The 14,704-nt window shown below is 45.1% G+C and overlaps 1 protein-coding gene across 1 annotated transcript in view; it reads right to left on the bottom strand.

The window, feature by feature from the left end:
* TTLL10 (tubulin tyrosine ligase like 10) overlaps positions 1-14,704 on the bottom strand; it is a 389,096-nt gene that overhangs the window by 16,985 nt on the left and 357,407 nt on the right. Inside the window, exon 11 of the mRNA XM_078642368.1 lies at positions 2,075-2,168. Coding sequence (XP_078498494.1) covers positions 2,075-2,168 — 94 coding nt within the window. The remainder of the gene's footprint in view (positions 1-2,074; positions 2,169-14,704) is intronic.

Genomic DNA, 14,704 nt, shown 5'->3' with positions numbered 1-14,704 from the left:
CAATATTTTTGACATAATATTCATATCAGTCAATATTGTTATTCAAAATATTTGTCCCAAAACTATCAGTCTCTAGACAGTAAGTTCTTGCAATAGTCTGGCAACTTTTCCACATAGCTGCCCAGCATATGTCCGATAGCGGAACTCCTGAATGAAAAGCTCCTGAAGCTTCGAACTACTTTGGTCGAGTGGGCTAATACTTTAAATCGTAAGGGATGACCACCTTTCAGATGACCAAAAACAATAACTGTAGCAGTCTGTATTGCTATTCCTTGTTTTGAGAGTGGGCACCTTTAGCAGAAGGCCATAGGATACAAGGAGCAGCTTCAGCTGTCTGAAGGCCTAACTTCAATCTATATAGAAATATTCAACACCTTTGTACATCCTAAGAGTGCAGCACCATCTCTGCGCTGAGGTGGGATTTTGAAAAAAATGCTTTGAGCATAACTTGCTTATTTATACGGAAGTCAGTAGGAAAGAAGTCTTGATAGTAAACACCTGGCTCTCACTGACTCATCTAGCAAGGGTTAGGGCTAACAGTAGAGCAGTTTTCTATGACATAAACGTAATATCTGCCTTATGCATAGGTTTGAATGGATCTTTTATTAACAGGCCAAAGAGTGTGCTCATATCCCACTGTGATGGGGGAATTGTAACTGGTGAAAAGGCCCCTAAGAAACCCTGGGAAAGTCTTTAATTATCCTTGTTGATAAAGAAGATGAAGTGGGGTGTGATCTCTTGAGCCTCAAGATAGCTTCAAGTGTACGCTAATGGAGGTATGTTGAAGGCCTGGTTGAGCTGGATTCAAGTGGTAAGGTTGAATGTGAAGCAGATACATGAAAATTGGATGCAGGCCAGATTCCTGACACCAGACACAGAAACACTGCTTGGCTTGAAAAAAAATTAACATGGAAGAGGCAGTGACATCAGGTTAGAATGTATCAGCAGTCCCCCGGAGTGACTAATTGTGCAAACTCCAGGTGTTCAGGTCACGTCCGGACTGGGAACCGAAACCGGCCCTTGCAAACTGCTCAGCCGCCGCCCCCACTCCCCGGTGCAGCCGAGCTGTTTGGGAGGGTCGGTTTCGGCGGATTTTGTTACAAGGTCCGATATTGCCGATCACCGGTAACAAAACCGGTCCCCAACCTGGCGGCCCACTGTGGAAATGCCCAGTGCCCGCTACGGCCAGTCTGGCCCTTGTTCAGGAGCAATGCCAATATGTTCAGAGATGCTGGGTCTATGGAACAACCTCTCCATTTTCCCTCAAAAGGAAATCATGAGTTTTCCACAGAGCAAAGAATAGAACTTCTGAGAGTGTTCGAAGATCTGTGAACCAAATCTTGAAAGATTTGATATTCTTCACAACTTAAGAAGGATGCCTCTGGTGCCATTCCCTTTGTGAATAGTTGTGGCACTGGCTTGAGAACAAAAGGAAGGACTTTGAAATTATATTGGTGCCCGGGTACCTCAGAATCTCAGAACTTTGCGATGTTTAGGGTGAATAGGTACATGAAAGTAGTCATCCTGTAGACCTAGGAAAGCCATAAACTCCCCTTCTACATCAACTGTAATGCTGCCTGCAGATGCCATTGACCCTAATGGCAGAAACACCACCACACAGAGACAATGAGGACATGATGAGTCATGCTATTTACTCTGTTTACTGGTTAGTACAAGGAGGGGCAATCAGGATCGGCCAGCATGGTTCTCTCTTGCCCATGCTGAGAACTTTCAGGATGAGGGGAAAAGGAGGGAAAACTGTACATAAATGTCTTGTATCATCAGATCTAAAAGTATCCCAAAATATCTTTGCATGCCGATGTTTGTGCGCCCAGCTTTTTACGTGACTGTGGCATACATTTTTCTGTGCATGTAAACGTCTGCTCTTTGCATGCAACCATGGGTATCGTTCTTAGGCTGGTAGTAAATTAATATGCCCATAGCCAACATGAATGGTAGAAAGCAAATTGCATTCACATTTGACAAGCTTGTCTCCAGGTGATCACATCTTCAGTGGATACATTAGTATAGTTGTGCGCATCTTACTTTCTCATCAACCTGCCCAGGTACGTACCAAGGGTCTCATTCACCACATCAGGGATGACGTCTTTCAGTACCTCGCAGTTAGTATGAAGGGCAGGATTGCAGTTCATTTCCAAAAACCAAACCTGCGAAAGGGAAAAACTCCAGGATATCAGCTCAACAAATGCTACTAATCAGGAGAAAAGTTAGACATTTGCTTTAGTATATTTAGAACAATCCATTAAATAACATCATTACGATAAAGTGGTAAGTGTTTTGTATATTATTTGGGTGTGGGTGAACATTGATAGGTCGTTATGTAGTGTGAATGACACTTTAGACTAAAATAAAACATGAGAAAAGCATTTTTGTTTGAAAAAGAAATAAAAATTAGCTGGGTTGCTCTCCATAATTTCTCTAGCCCTTTGCTATTGTTATTCTATACTCTTCTGAAGTGTAACAAGTGCCACACAATAATTCAATCCTCAAATTCTGCGAGCAACCACCAGGTTAGTGAACGGCCTAGTATCTGTCACTTTCACCTCCTAATACAGCTAATGCACGTTCATCAGACTTGAATGGTGAGCGCATCACCATGCTTCTTCATTCCGCTCAGCATATTCAGCAACAAACCCCCAAGGTGGAGATTAGTTAATGAAAAGCTAAATACATATGTCCCTGACGTGCAAGGAGTCTTCTATGGAGTGTTATGGACATTCTCACATTTTCCTTCCAGGAACCACTGTGTATCACAAGGCAGTCCCAGAAAGGAAATATGTATGATGGTAGGCCTGACCTAAATAGGGTGGTACTATTCGTTGAACAATGATGAATCTGGGTGTTAGCTGTATCAAAGTGATAGAAGACTAGGAAAAGGGCTGTAATAAGAATGGGTGAGGAGCCTACTTCCATTTAGTTTGCACTAAAACACCTTGTTACTATAAAGCTTAATATATATATACATATATATATATATATATATATATATATATATATATATATATATATATATATATATATATATACATACACACACACACACACACACTAAGGTATTTTTGGATATGAGCCTGCGTTTACAGATGAAAATACATTCTGTTTCACCTGCTAGAGATTCACTTATGGATTTCTGGAAGGCGTAAATGGATTTAATGCTGCAGAGTGCAGATTAATCTACAGTTGTAAATCCCACGCAAATGGGCAAATGGGAAACTGGTCATTATAAGCCATGGTTTGTATTGTAAGTTTGGAAATGCCCATAAAAATGTACATTTGTGTGAATTCTCCACCTTCAATGTAACCTCTTCCCACCCTGGAGATGATCAGAAACTTAGTCCAAAAAGGGATAGAGGAACAGGAACTATCTTTCCAGGAGGGAAGAGGAAATAACCACTCCCAAATTTAGTGTAGACATAGGGAAAGGGCTTTCTTCAAATGGAAAAATATTTTTCAACTAAGAAAATGTACATTTGCACAACGGGCTCCATTCCACCTCTGCTTAGACTATGCTATGTAGGTTTTAGCAGAGTGAAATAGGATCATACCTGCAAATCTTCCCATGTTTCATCTTTCCAGACTTCCTACTGGTATTGTTTGTGAATTGAAAAAATTGAGTCCGGTATATTTTCGCTTTCAATATCTTAAAGCAATACTCCTCTCTCTTAATTTAGCACGCATCAAACCCTGTTTGTGAGCCCATGTGACAGATGAGGGCACCGGGTTCCAAATTGGTGAGTGAGGTCGTTTGCAATTGGTGTCCTGGGGTCCATTCTACTAGAGCTCTCCAAACTTGGCCAATTGCAACTTTTTCCGTACTTGATTCTCAAGGCAGCAAGGATGAGAAATCACAGGCTTCTCAGGGAGGCAATGTGAAGGGCAACAGGCAATTTAATACAATGTTGCTCCCACTGCTTATCTTTTATGGTAAAAAAGGTAATTTAATATCACAGAATAACTATATTCTATTAAATTCGACAGATATATTATACAGGTGCATCAAAGTTGTGTCCATAACAGAGTGACACTAAACCCCCCTCCTTCACGATAATCGCCTGACAACTCGCCATGATCAGGTTTCCTGCTATTACCGTCCTTATCAGTGGCGTCCGGCAATGTTTGAAAATGGTGGGGCCTAATACTGGCTAGGAGTACCACCCGCCCCAATTGTTTTCAAAATTTGCCTCACTCATACTCTCACCAGGTCATATTTACTCTTTTCCTCCCCCACTCACTCTAATTCACATTCTATCACTCAATCTCACTCCTACTACCTCCCACTCCCTGTTACACACTAACATACGCATACTCACTTGTTCTCATTCCACTTATTAACACAGTTACACTCACTCACTGGCTCTGGACCCTGGTGCAGCTGCATCCGCTGCACCATTGATAGTTACACCCATGACTTGTGTCCACTCCCTCTGACAGCTTCCAATCAAACACTCAGTCTAACACACTCAGACTCCTTCACTCTTTTTCTCATACTCACTTTCACTTATTCATATACACTCTCAAACTCAAATTCTCACTAAGGGTGGGTGGTGAACTCCGCTCCGCCAATGGAGTTTGCAGAGTTTTGCCAACTCCACACTCCGCTGGGAGCACGAGTCCAGCAAAAAACTCTGATTCAACCACGTGGCGGAGTTTTCCCCCATGCCCACCCCTACCCTAACCACAGATAATCCCTTGCACTGTTGGTATTGACTCTGCAGCCACGGGAGACATTCCTCGCAGCTCCAGCAACCTCTGCGGTCAGGTCGGGAAAATATCCCTGTCAACTGTCTTCCACAACGCAGTGATTTGACAGTGTCATGTATTGCGTATCGCCCTGCATTTGTTCTTCAAAATAAAAACATGCCTGCAACGTCTTCCATAAACACTCTTGTCGAACAATTTATCAGCCGCATAAACAAACAAGACTGTGCACTAATGAAATATTATATAGCCGACTCGCTCCACAGACCCCACCCGGTTCACTTAACTCACCAACTACCGGGTGATGTCTGGGGAAGCCATGGAGTTGATCCGGGTCTCTGGGTGGGACAGTGAGAGCCGCTGCGGGCGCGGCGACGGTGGAAGGGCTCAAGGGCTGTAGGTTTGGGGATAGTCGACAGTCGACTTTGCCGTCGGCTCGCAGTCTGCCCTTTTCTGGACAACAAGGGGCTCACAGTGGGATGCGCGAGAAGGCACTGCTAAGGCACGCCTGAAGAGCATGACCAGAGCAGAAACACTAATCCCTGAGGCCCTATGATGCTAACAATTGTGCCAAGTGGGCGGAGCGGAACTCCGCGCAAATCCACAGAGTATTTGTGCAACTCCACGGAATTCCTTATAGTGCATCTCTGCAAATTCAGCCCACCCTTAATTCTCACTCACTTTCACTGTCATTGACACTTTTAAACACAGTAACACACCAATGTTCCCTCTAATTGTATTACTCTGTGTGCGGCAATGAAATATCTCCGTGCACCACAGCCAAGGTTGAGTGCACCAAAGACATGTTTTAAAGGACAATAGTGCCAGGGAAGAGTCAGTCACATATGAGACTATGCCTCACACTGTTTCTGACCTGTGACTGATGTATCCCAACCATATCTATTGGCTCAGCAAAGGCACTAGCCTACAAATAGGTCTCCGTGATACCCAAGACAACAGAGCACCCTGCATAAGAAAGCATAGTAACAGGCATCTCTCTGTGCTTCCTCTCCTTCACTTAAGAAACCCCTTCTCTTTGGGCTTCATAATTCTCTGGCACTCAGCTGAAGTGCATGTGTACACAGCTGACACCCCTCAGTGGACTGCGGTAGGCTAGCACTTTGTTATCTGATGCAGAGGTGGATGAGCCACTGAAAGCTCAAGCCAGATGACTGCCTTTGGTTCAGCTCAGGGTCCTCTTGGACCATGGTTCCCAAAAAGAGCCAAGTTTCATGAGATTTCTGCCTACCAATACGCTCTTACCTCATAAACCAAGAGTTAAAAACAAAGCAGTACTCTGATGTAAAACGGGCAAGAGGGAAATACACCCATCTTGTGGCTGAACTACACAATGTGAATCTAGAAAGAATGGGCTCAATCTCAGCTCCGAATTGTGTGATTCTAAGCAAATATTGTATTTCATTGAGCCTCCTTTTTATTCATTATTACATATGACAGCCCATTCAAATATGTGAATCCAGGATGTGCGCCAGGCAGAATCCGGCTGTGTTTGATTTAATAGACTATAACTATAAGTTTGCTCTAGAGGTGGGCTAACCACTTAAAGCTCGATCCAAGTGCCTAGCTCTGGCTCAGCTCAAGGTCCTCAAACCCAAAAAGAGCCAAACTTTCACTGGAGACAATGTGGACTCGTAGTTTAAATTCCCAACCATGTCACATGGGAAACAGGGTTCAACTCTCACTGTGCTGAAAACAACCGTTTTTAGCAGGCGGTTTCCTGTGTGAAGAGCTCTTATTCCTTGGGTAAGGTTTATGCTGTGAGCTGTGGTTTTATCAAATCTTAATGGCGATCATTTAGACGCAAGAGAAACACTCCGGGAAAATCTGCCTGGCAACTATACAAGCTACGAGCGTTAGATACCCGGGTGCAACAAGATCACAACACAATAAAGGTCTCCCCTAACAGAACAGGGAGGTGAAAATATAACGGTGGAAAAAGAACATATGGGACCACCAAGGTTATAACACAAGACAAGAGCCTTGAGGAGTAGAACGAGGATATTGAAATACCGCGTTCTAAGCTAATCATCGCATCTTAACAGTGACGTGGGAGATCGAAATTTATCGAAAAACGACCCCAAATAGGACAAAGTATGGATAAGTCTTAATCACCTAGATGCATTTGCTTAGGTGAAATACTGATTGTGGAGAAAGCGATACACACTGTCCTGAGGAAGGAGGCCATAATCATCAAAAGCTTCCGAAACGCATTGACGCATCACATAAGGGTTAAATTTGGAGTTGTCAGCAAATAGTTGGGTACAAGGAAAATATATCTTCCCAAAGTTGTCATCAACTCGTCCAAATTAACAATACTAAAGACAAAGTGTATTGTCTTGTCCTATATTTCTCCCATTCCACATCAGGTGGTTTTAACATGTTTTGTGTAGGGTTTTAATGCAATTGTATATGGATTTATGTCTTTTTATTGAAAATAAAAATGTATATTTCTATATGAATTAGGTTTTTTCTCTTGTTGAGTATTTCGCAAACAATAAGTTGATAGCTTATAATTGAGTGAGAGATTTTGACTGAATGTGGTGATTGTTTGAACTTGAGACCATTTGACCTCCCAAAAGGAAAACATTTTTTTTACTTAGCTGTGTGAACCTGCCAAAATCGTGTCATGTCACCTACTCTCTAATCTCATCCTCTAAGAATTACCAACAAAGCATTAACCTTTGATGTCAGAGATATACATCTATTGGTCTAATACTGGAAAATCTGGAATCAATCCCAGCTTCCCTGCTTGCCCAATCTGTGTGGTCAAAGATAAATATTTGATTCACCAAACCTCCTTTTTGTTCATTATAATATAGTAGAGCACCTTTGAATAAGTCCATTCCGGGTGAGCTCTGTACAAAAACCTCTATGTATTTGATTTAATAACCTAAAATTGGATACAGGATATCGCAATTAGCAAACAAAATGCAAAATCAGCACTTTTGTAAAAATCCCATAATTTTTACAAAAGGGCCCACAAAAATTGGCACTGTAAATAAATTGAGGCGGTTTCCCCTTCTATTGGCTCTGCTCTGTGCTGAGTCAATGAAAGGAGGGCGAGCATCAAGTTAACAGGAGGCAGGGATTACACAGGCCCTTCTCCTGTGCTATCAGGCCCCTGCCCTTCCCTGCCCTTTGTTTCATCAGCCTCAGTTACATTAAACAAATTTTTTTCCCTACTTCACTGCTGAGTTCCTCCGTCCTTTATGCAGTGGAGCCCACCAAGCTGGGTTCTGATGCGACATGCTCGCTCCATGAAAGACTCTGGGCGCTTCAGGATAGCGGGTGCGCGCGCAGGCGTGCACCCTGGAGGGAACATTGTCACACACACACACACACTTTCACTCAATCCCATTCACTATCAATCAATCACAAACATACTCATAAACACATACACACTTAATAGAAAAATAAAAATGTTTTACTTACCTTGCTTACTTAGCTGGCAACTCAGAAACTCCATGGCAGTAGCAGAGATTGAAACTGGTGCTTGGCATTGGAACTATCAAGCCATGATTCCTAATGAGGAGCCAGACAGAGAAGTGTGTCAGGTTCTGAAGAAGATTAACCTCAAGTCCTCTCCCTGCTTCTTATTAGGACTAGAAGCACAATCCTTCTCCATCGAATCTGTGTGGTACTGCATTGGCTTCAGGGATGCACTGATGTGTGCTCTGACAGCCACAGTTTAGCACATATACTGTTGTGCTGCCTGAGGCACATGTATAATGACTGGATTGTGCCTGTCTGAGGGAATCATATTTAAACATCCAGCTACAGAGAGTTTTATTTGAAACAACACTCTGTATCTGGATCATGCTTCAGCTCCCTCAGTCTCCTCCTCCTGTCATCAGGAGCCTAGAGACACAGCTGAGAGGGCTGACCTGAGCACCAGTAATGTTCATGAAGGCACCAAACTCTTGTTTTCATGTCCGCTGCTAAATAAAAAATGCTCAGGGGCCTTCACAGGAGGCGGAGGAGCTGCTCCCTGAAGACCCTAGTAAGGAGCAGTAGCTGGTCCCACTCCTCTGTGGGATTACTCAAGATTAGGCTCAGGTGCAGATGGCACAAAACAATCTATGGGGCTGAGTAGGATGGCGGACGGACTTGCGTCCGTCCGCCACCCCTGAGTAGGAGGGACCGTCCGCATGGGCAGCGGCGGTCCCTCCATGGCAATTAGGATGTGACCGCCAGGGTGGCGGTCACATCCTCTATTTTTAACATTGCGGTGGGTGCAGCTTCAAGCTGCACCCGCCGCAATGTTAAAAATGCATGTGTTGCATTTACATGCACAAAGCGGCAGGCACCGCACGGTGCCTGCTGCTTTGTGTACGCAAATGCAGGGGGGTACCAGAGGTACCCCCCATGTGCACCCCCAACCCCCCATTCACCCAGGGGGCCCGCAACGGGCCCCCAAAGTGAATGTCCGTATGCTTTTCCATGGCGGAAAAGCCGCCGTGGAAAAGCATATTTACACCAACATCATAATATGGCGGACGGTGTCTCATTGACACCGCCTGCCATGTTATAGCTTTTCCGCCGCGGTCGGAAGCCGACCGCGGCGGAAAAGCGGCGGACGGAATTCCAGACCCACCAGCCATCCTAATTTGGCGGTGGGTCTTTGGAGTCTCCGCCGCGGTTTTTCCGCATCCTCCAGGCCGGCGGACACTTCCGCCGGCCCGGAGGATGCGGAAAAACCGCCATCCTAATCGGCCCCTTAGTGTTTCGAGGAGCAACTGAGATCAATATCTCTTATTGCTTCTTTGCACAATAATCTTAGGTGAGAATGTTGGGCATGCTAGCCTGAATCAGTCACTTTCCCTTTGTGCAAGTTAAGCCCCATGGGTAACCTGAATTTGTTCATAGTGATCCGAACTATACGATGGATGTGAGTTACACACCCACTTTCATGGCATGATTCCCCTTCCACTCTGGAAGTCGCAGCAGTGGACTAGTTTTCAGAAAACAAACATAACAAAGGTCCAGGAATCGTGAAGCGGTATACAAACTGATTGAACGGATACCATACAACTCAGAAGATGGATTCAACTTGCTCCTGCTCCTCAAATTGTCCTGGAGGTATCCATCCCATTCTCATGCTTGGTTGGCCATTTCCACGTGACCTGGAAAACCGTCCTCTTCTAGATCAGCCCCGACCAGCACTCTCTGATCTACCACAAGCTCCATGTGTCATACCCCAGGCTTTTCACTTGTACATTAATTGTTCCGGTACGATGCCCAAACATACACTCCCTGACTAATAGTTGCCCATATCAGGTCATGGCTCATGACACTCTAGTCCAGTGCTATGTGATGGTAGTAGCTGTCTTCAGGCCAAAGTTGCTTATGATGAGGACTGTGGGAGTCATTGAGCCTCTTGGCTGGTAAGGATTCTCCACTGTGGCGGAGAATCAGCGAGCTTCTCCTTGTCGATGGTGGCAGTATGCTTCTCTCAAACATGCAGCACACTGCCAAGCTTTATGTGCTGGTACAGTTGACTCCTGAACTGAGCAGATACCTCCTTTTCAACACAAGTCATTCCTAAATCACTCTCTTGGTCCATTGGCTTTCTCTGGGTCTGATAGCACACTGGCCTACTTCTCCTAGACAGTCTCTCTTCTGCAGGGATAGGTACACTCCACCCTCTCTCTGTAGGCAGGCATACATCTAGGGTCTAATGTCAGATCCTCAGCTCCTAGAAAGAAAAAGAGGTTGGGGGAGAAGAACCTAGCACTGTCCATAGATCCTGCCTCTCTAGCCTAATAAATAAATTACAAAGTTTTCTTCAAACGATTTACCTGCAATGGTATGGAGTATTAATCCCCAGCAACTATAGGTGTTTTTTGTAAGATACCTCAACCACTCTATTAGTGGCATGCTTCATCATCTGATTTCATACTTGTACCCTAGAAACCAGGATAGACTCAACTTCAGTGGAGGGAGCAGTTTAATATTTCTTTTTGGAGTAATTACTGAGATAAAAATATCTACGGGCTGCCAGTATCGCTTTATTTTGAGTGGCCCTGGTAAAGTTTTTAAAATGCACTTTTGGATGCTCACAGATATGACTCCCCCAGCATTCCCTTTGTCAACAACATGTTTGAGACACCTACTCGGGCGAATAGTGGTCCATGGTTTTTATCAAGACCAATAGAAACCTCTTTATTTTGTTGTCCTATCCCTCAGCAATCTAGTTTCCAAGATCAAGTCGGAAATGTTGACTTCAAGTGATGTCTCTTCGCCTCTGTGAAATTAAGGGGCGACCACCCGATTACGATAGAAGGTAACCGTTCGGTCTTTCTGACTTGGCTCCGACTGGAATTCGGAGACTCCGAGTCGGTCGGAGCCGAATCGTAAAGCTCAATGCGTTTCCGACTGAGCAACTACGATGTCGGATTCAGATAGCCTTTCTGACTCAGTTTGTCTGACACAGAAAGGCAGTCGGAAACTGACTTTGGGGGCCTATAGCAGGCCTCCTTTCACCCAGAGGGGCCCGTGGGGGTACCCAAGGGACCCCTCTCTATGGCCCTGCACGGTGTGGCAGGGACTGTGGTGACTACAGGTGTCTATCCTTTTTGCCCTCCTTCCATGCTGCAATTAGTTTTGTGTCCTAGGGTCTCAAAGTGAGCCACATGGCAGAAACATGTCGACCGCACCTACAACGGTGAGGGGACAATAATTTCCCCATTGCACTGTTCACTTGTTTTTAATGGCATATAGTTGCCTGCCACATAAAAATTGATTGGATACTATAATGGTTTTTACATCTCACTCACTCTCCATGGGTTTAGGAGTAGTAAAGTTAGGACTCCTAACTTTAGGACTCCTAAACTGAGAAAAATCCTAACTTTAAGACTTTCGGTATTCACAGAAAGCATTTAGGAGTCCTAAAGTTAGGAGTCCTAACTTTACTACTCCGAAACTGAGAAAAATCCTAACTTTAAGACTTTTGGTATTCACAGAAGGTATTTAGGAGTCCTAAAGTTAGGACTCCTAACTTCTGTGAATACCGAAATGAGTAAGTGCCTTCTGTGAATACCAAAATGGTAGCAAGTTTAGGATTTTGTTTTAAGATAGTTCTGTGAATCGTGCCCATACTTCTGGGACTCCTCCCTAGACCTAAACGGAAAAAAATTACACTGACATTTCTCCAGTTTGGGCTGGTACTGGCCAAATGGAGAATTGCAATCAGGTGGATGAGCTTGGCGCCCCCTACGGTGGAGAGTTGGGCCAAAGACTTACGGGAGTGGGCTACAGTGGAGCTAATCCGCATGAGGCGAGTTAGAATGTTGGAGATGACACGAGGTCCTGGTATATCATAATCACAGAGGTTCTATTGGGAGAGGGGTCCTCACCTCGCAAAAGATGGAGGTGACTCAAACTGACCATGCTGGCTCCGGAGTTGTAGTACCGTCTGGGGGCACCTGAAGTCTGAGAATGTAGTAGACACACCACAATTGCGAGTCAAAGCCAACTTATGGTACATGGTATGGGGGTAGTTTCCTTCATGCAACCCGGGGGGGGGCTGTTGAGAGTTAACTGTTATGGTATATTTCCTTGAGACAACTATGTTTATGTCAGGACACAGTAATATGTTACATTAATGCAAGGTTTCAGCTGTGGACACGTCCTATCCTTGAAAGTAATGTGCTGGCATTTTCGGGATAACCACCTGCGATGTGTAATTATTGTCAGGATTTTATTGTGATTCTGGAGGACCAATAAATATAATAGAAAATGTCTTTTAAAAAAAAGAAACTTCTCTGGGAAGGGTCAGTAGACCGCCCTTTCACTGAGAGAGAGAAAAACATTTACCCACACTATAAAGCACAAAACACCATATGCTGCAATGACGTGATACACCAAGGACAGGGACCGTAGTCTACTGTCTACTTCGAGGGCATGTTTAGTCCATCCCTCCAGATCACAGAAAAGGCCCTGGACCTCGCATTGTCATGGAATGGGAAAGGTCTTTATGAACACGCTAAATTAGTGTGATGCCAATGACAAACCAAAAGTCAAGATACCAGTTTCACACATGCAGGCAGGCACCTAGAACAGGGGGTCACATCTGTTTACAATGCAGTCAGGTCCCAACAGCATGTTAACATGCATTTGTACTGCACATACAATTGTGAGCACGGCAGAGTATTCTAGACAGCACCAAACCATCATCATAGCCGGGCAAACACTGCAGCCTTAACTGCATAGTAAAGGGAAGAGAAAATCTGTCCTTTGAAGTAGCAACGTGGAAATATGCTGCACTACATAAAACTCCAAAATATAAATACATGATGCTGATTTATAGATATGGGGATAGAGTGGCCAAGAATAAATAGGAGAAGAAGCCAGTGAAAGCCTGAAAGCAAAACATGATGGTATCTCTGAGGGCCCCTTTCGAGTGCAATGTTTCAGCAGAGGGGGTGATGTTTGCATAACTGGCCACTTTCACCCTTGTGGAAAATGACTAAATTAGGTATACATAAGCGGCGTTCATTTATGTTCACCACAGCCACTGTTGAAAGTAAAGTGAAAATCGTGAAACAATGGCCACGCCATCTTGTCCCTTTTTAGGCCCCTTCATGCACGTAAGTGACAGCCATTTTGTGTGCCATAGCCTCTCTGCCCACTGCCAATAGCCTGCGCATCTCTCCCCCTCACTCCCCGGCCTCGCAAGCATCCCCCGTGCCCCGACAGCCCCCGGTCTCTCCTGCTTGGGCCATAAACGCACCTCCAGCGCGACCCTGTCTCCGAGCCACATCCCGTGCTGAACCCCCTCACTCTTTCATCTCATTCATAGAACAGGCCCTTTGATAACTTCTTCCTCCCTGCCCGATTGTCCGTCCTGATCCCAGGCCATCACCTAGCCCAACAGATGCAGTTTATTGCCCCCTACAGTAGGACCTCGCCTCACATCAAAGGAGCGGGGATTAATCAATGCCTTCACACCCCTAGATCCGACCGATCGCCCGCATTCCTGTTCCCAGCGGAATGTCCAGCTGCGCGATAGCCATCATGCTGAGATTTGGGTGGGGACCCCTACTGTAGATATGTGTGAGAACGGGCCTGAACCGGGGATTCCAAAGATGCCTTTTTCGTACTTCAAAGCAATACCACGGATGTCATAAATGTAATAAAGCCATAAACTTGTGTATAAGAGGCCAGGCCTCAGAGATGCGGTTAGAGCACCTCGAGAAGATACCCTGTTGTCTGATTTGACGTGTTCTGCTCCGTCGGAATAAACTCCTGTTTCCTGCCTTCCAGTCTCCAGCGCCTGCCTCTTTGTTTGGTAATTTTGAATGGTATGAGAGGCGGCTAACGCCGGGCAAATACTGAAGGGTTCTTGGTCGAATTCGGCTCTGCCTTTTTACAATTGGCGTCCCAAACGTGGGGCCCATCAGCGACACGTGGATCCAGTGGGAGAGGTCCCAACGACAGAGTGAACGACTGCAACGATCGGGAAGTGCATCTGCCCGATAGACCCTCGTCTGGCAGCCGATCATCCGAACTTCACCGGTTCCGAGCAGACCTCTCTCAAGTGATCTACGGTCCTGACTGGGAACCATCAGGAGTGCCACAGCAATTACGGAGAATAGAGGACGATCAGGTGCTGGAAGCGGAAGACGAGAAACTGTCCATGCGGTCCGGGTAAGGTCGTGTAACACGACGAATTGCGAATTGATTGTTTGATTGTCTTGGAAAATACTAGTATTACGCATTTGATTGTTTGGTTCTGAGAGATTCTCTGTCTACAAACGGGGAAGGATAGGAGTATTCTCCCTTTGCAGATAGTGAAGGGTAGGTAGCGAAGGCTTTTGCCCCCGTTGTAACCCGTCGCGCCTACTTCCCTCTCCATTGATTGATTGTTTGTTCGAGCATTAACTGTTCGAAATTGGTTCTCTGAAAGGATCTTCTCTGCCTACAAACGAGGAGGAACAGGAATTTCCCTCTCTCTTTGCAGATA

The sequence above is a fragment of the Lissotriton helveticus genome, chromosome 5_1, assembly GCF_964261635.1.
Source record: "Lissotriton helveticus chromosome 5_1, aLisHel1.1, whole genome shotgun sequence".
Lineage (NCBI taxonomy): Eukaryota > Metazoa > Chordata > Amphibia > Caudata > Salamandridae > Lissotriton > Lissotriton helveticus.
Note: the sequence above shows the minus strand (reverse complement) of the source record. Positions and strands in the feature narration are given on the sequence as shown.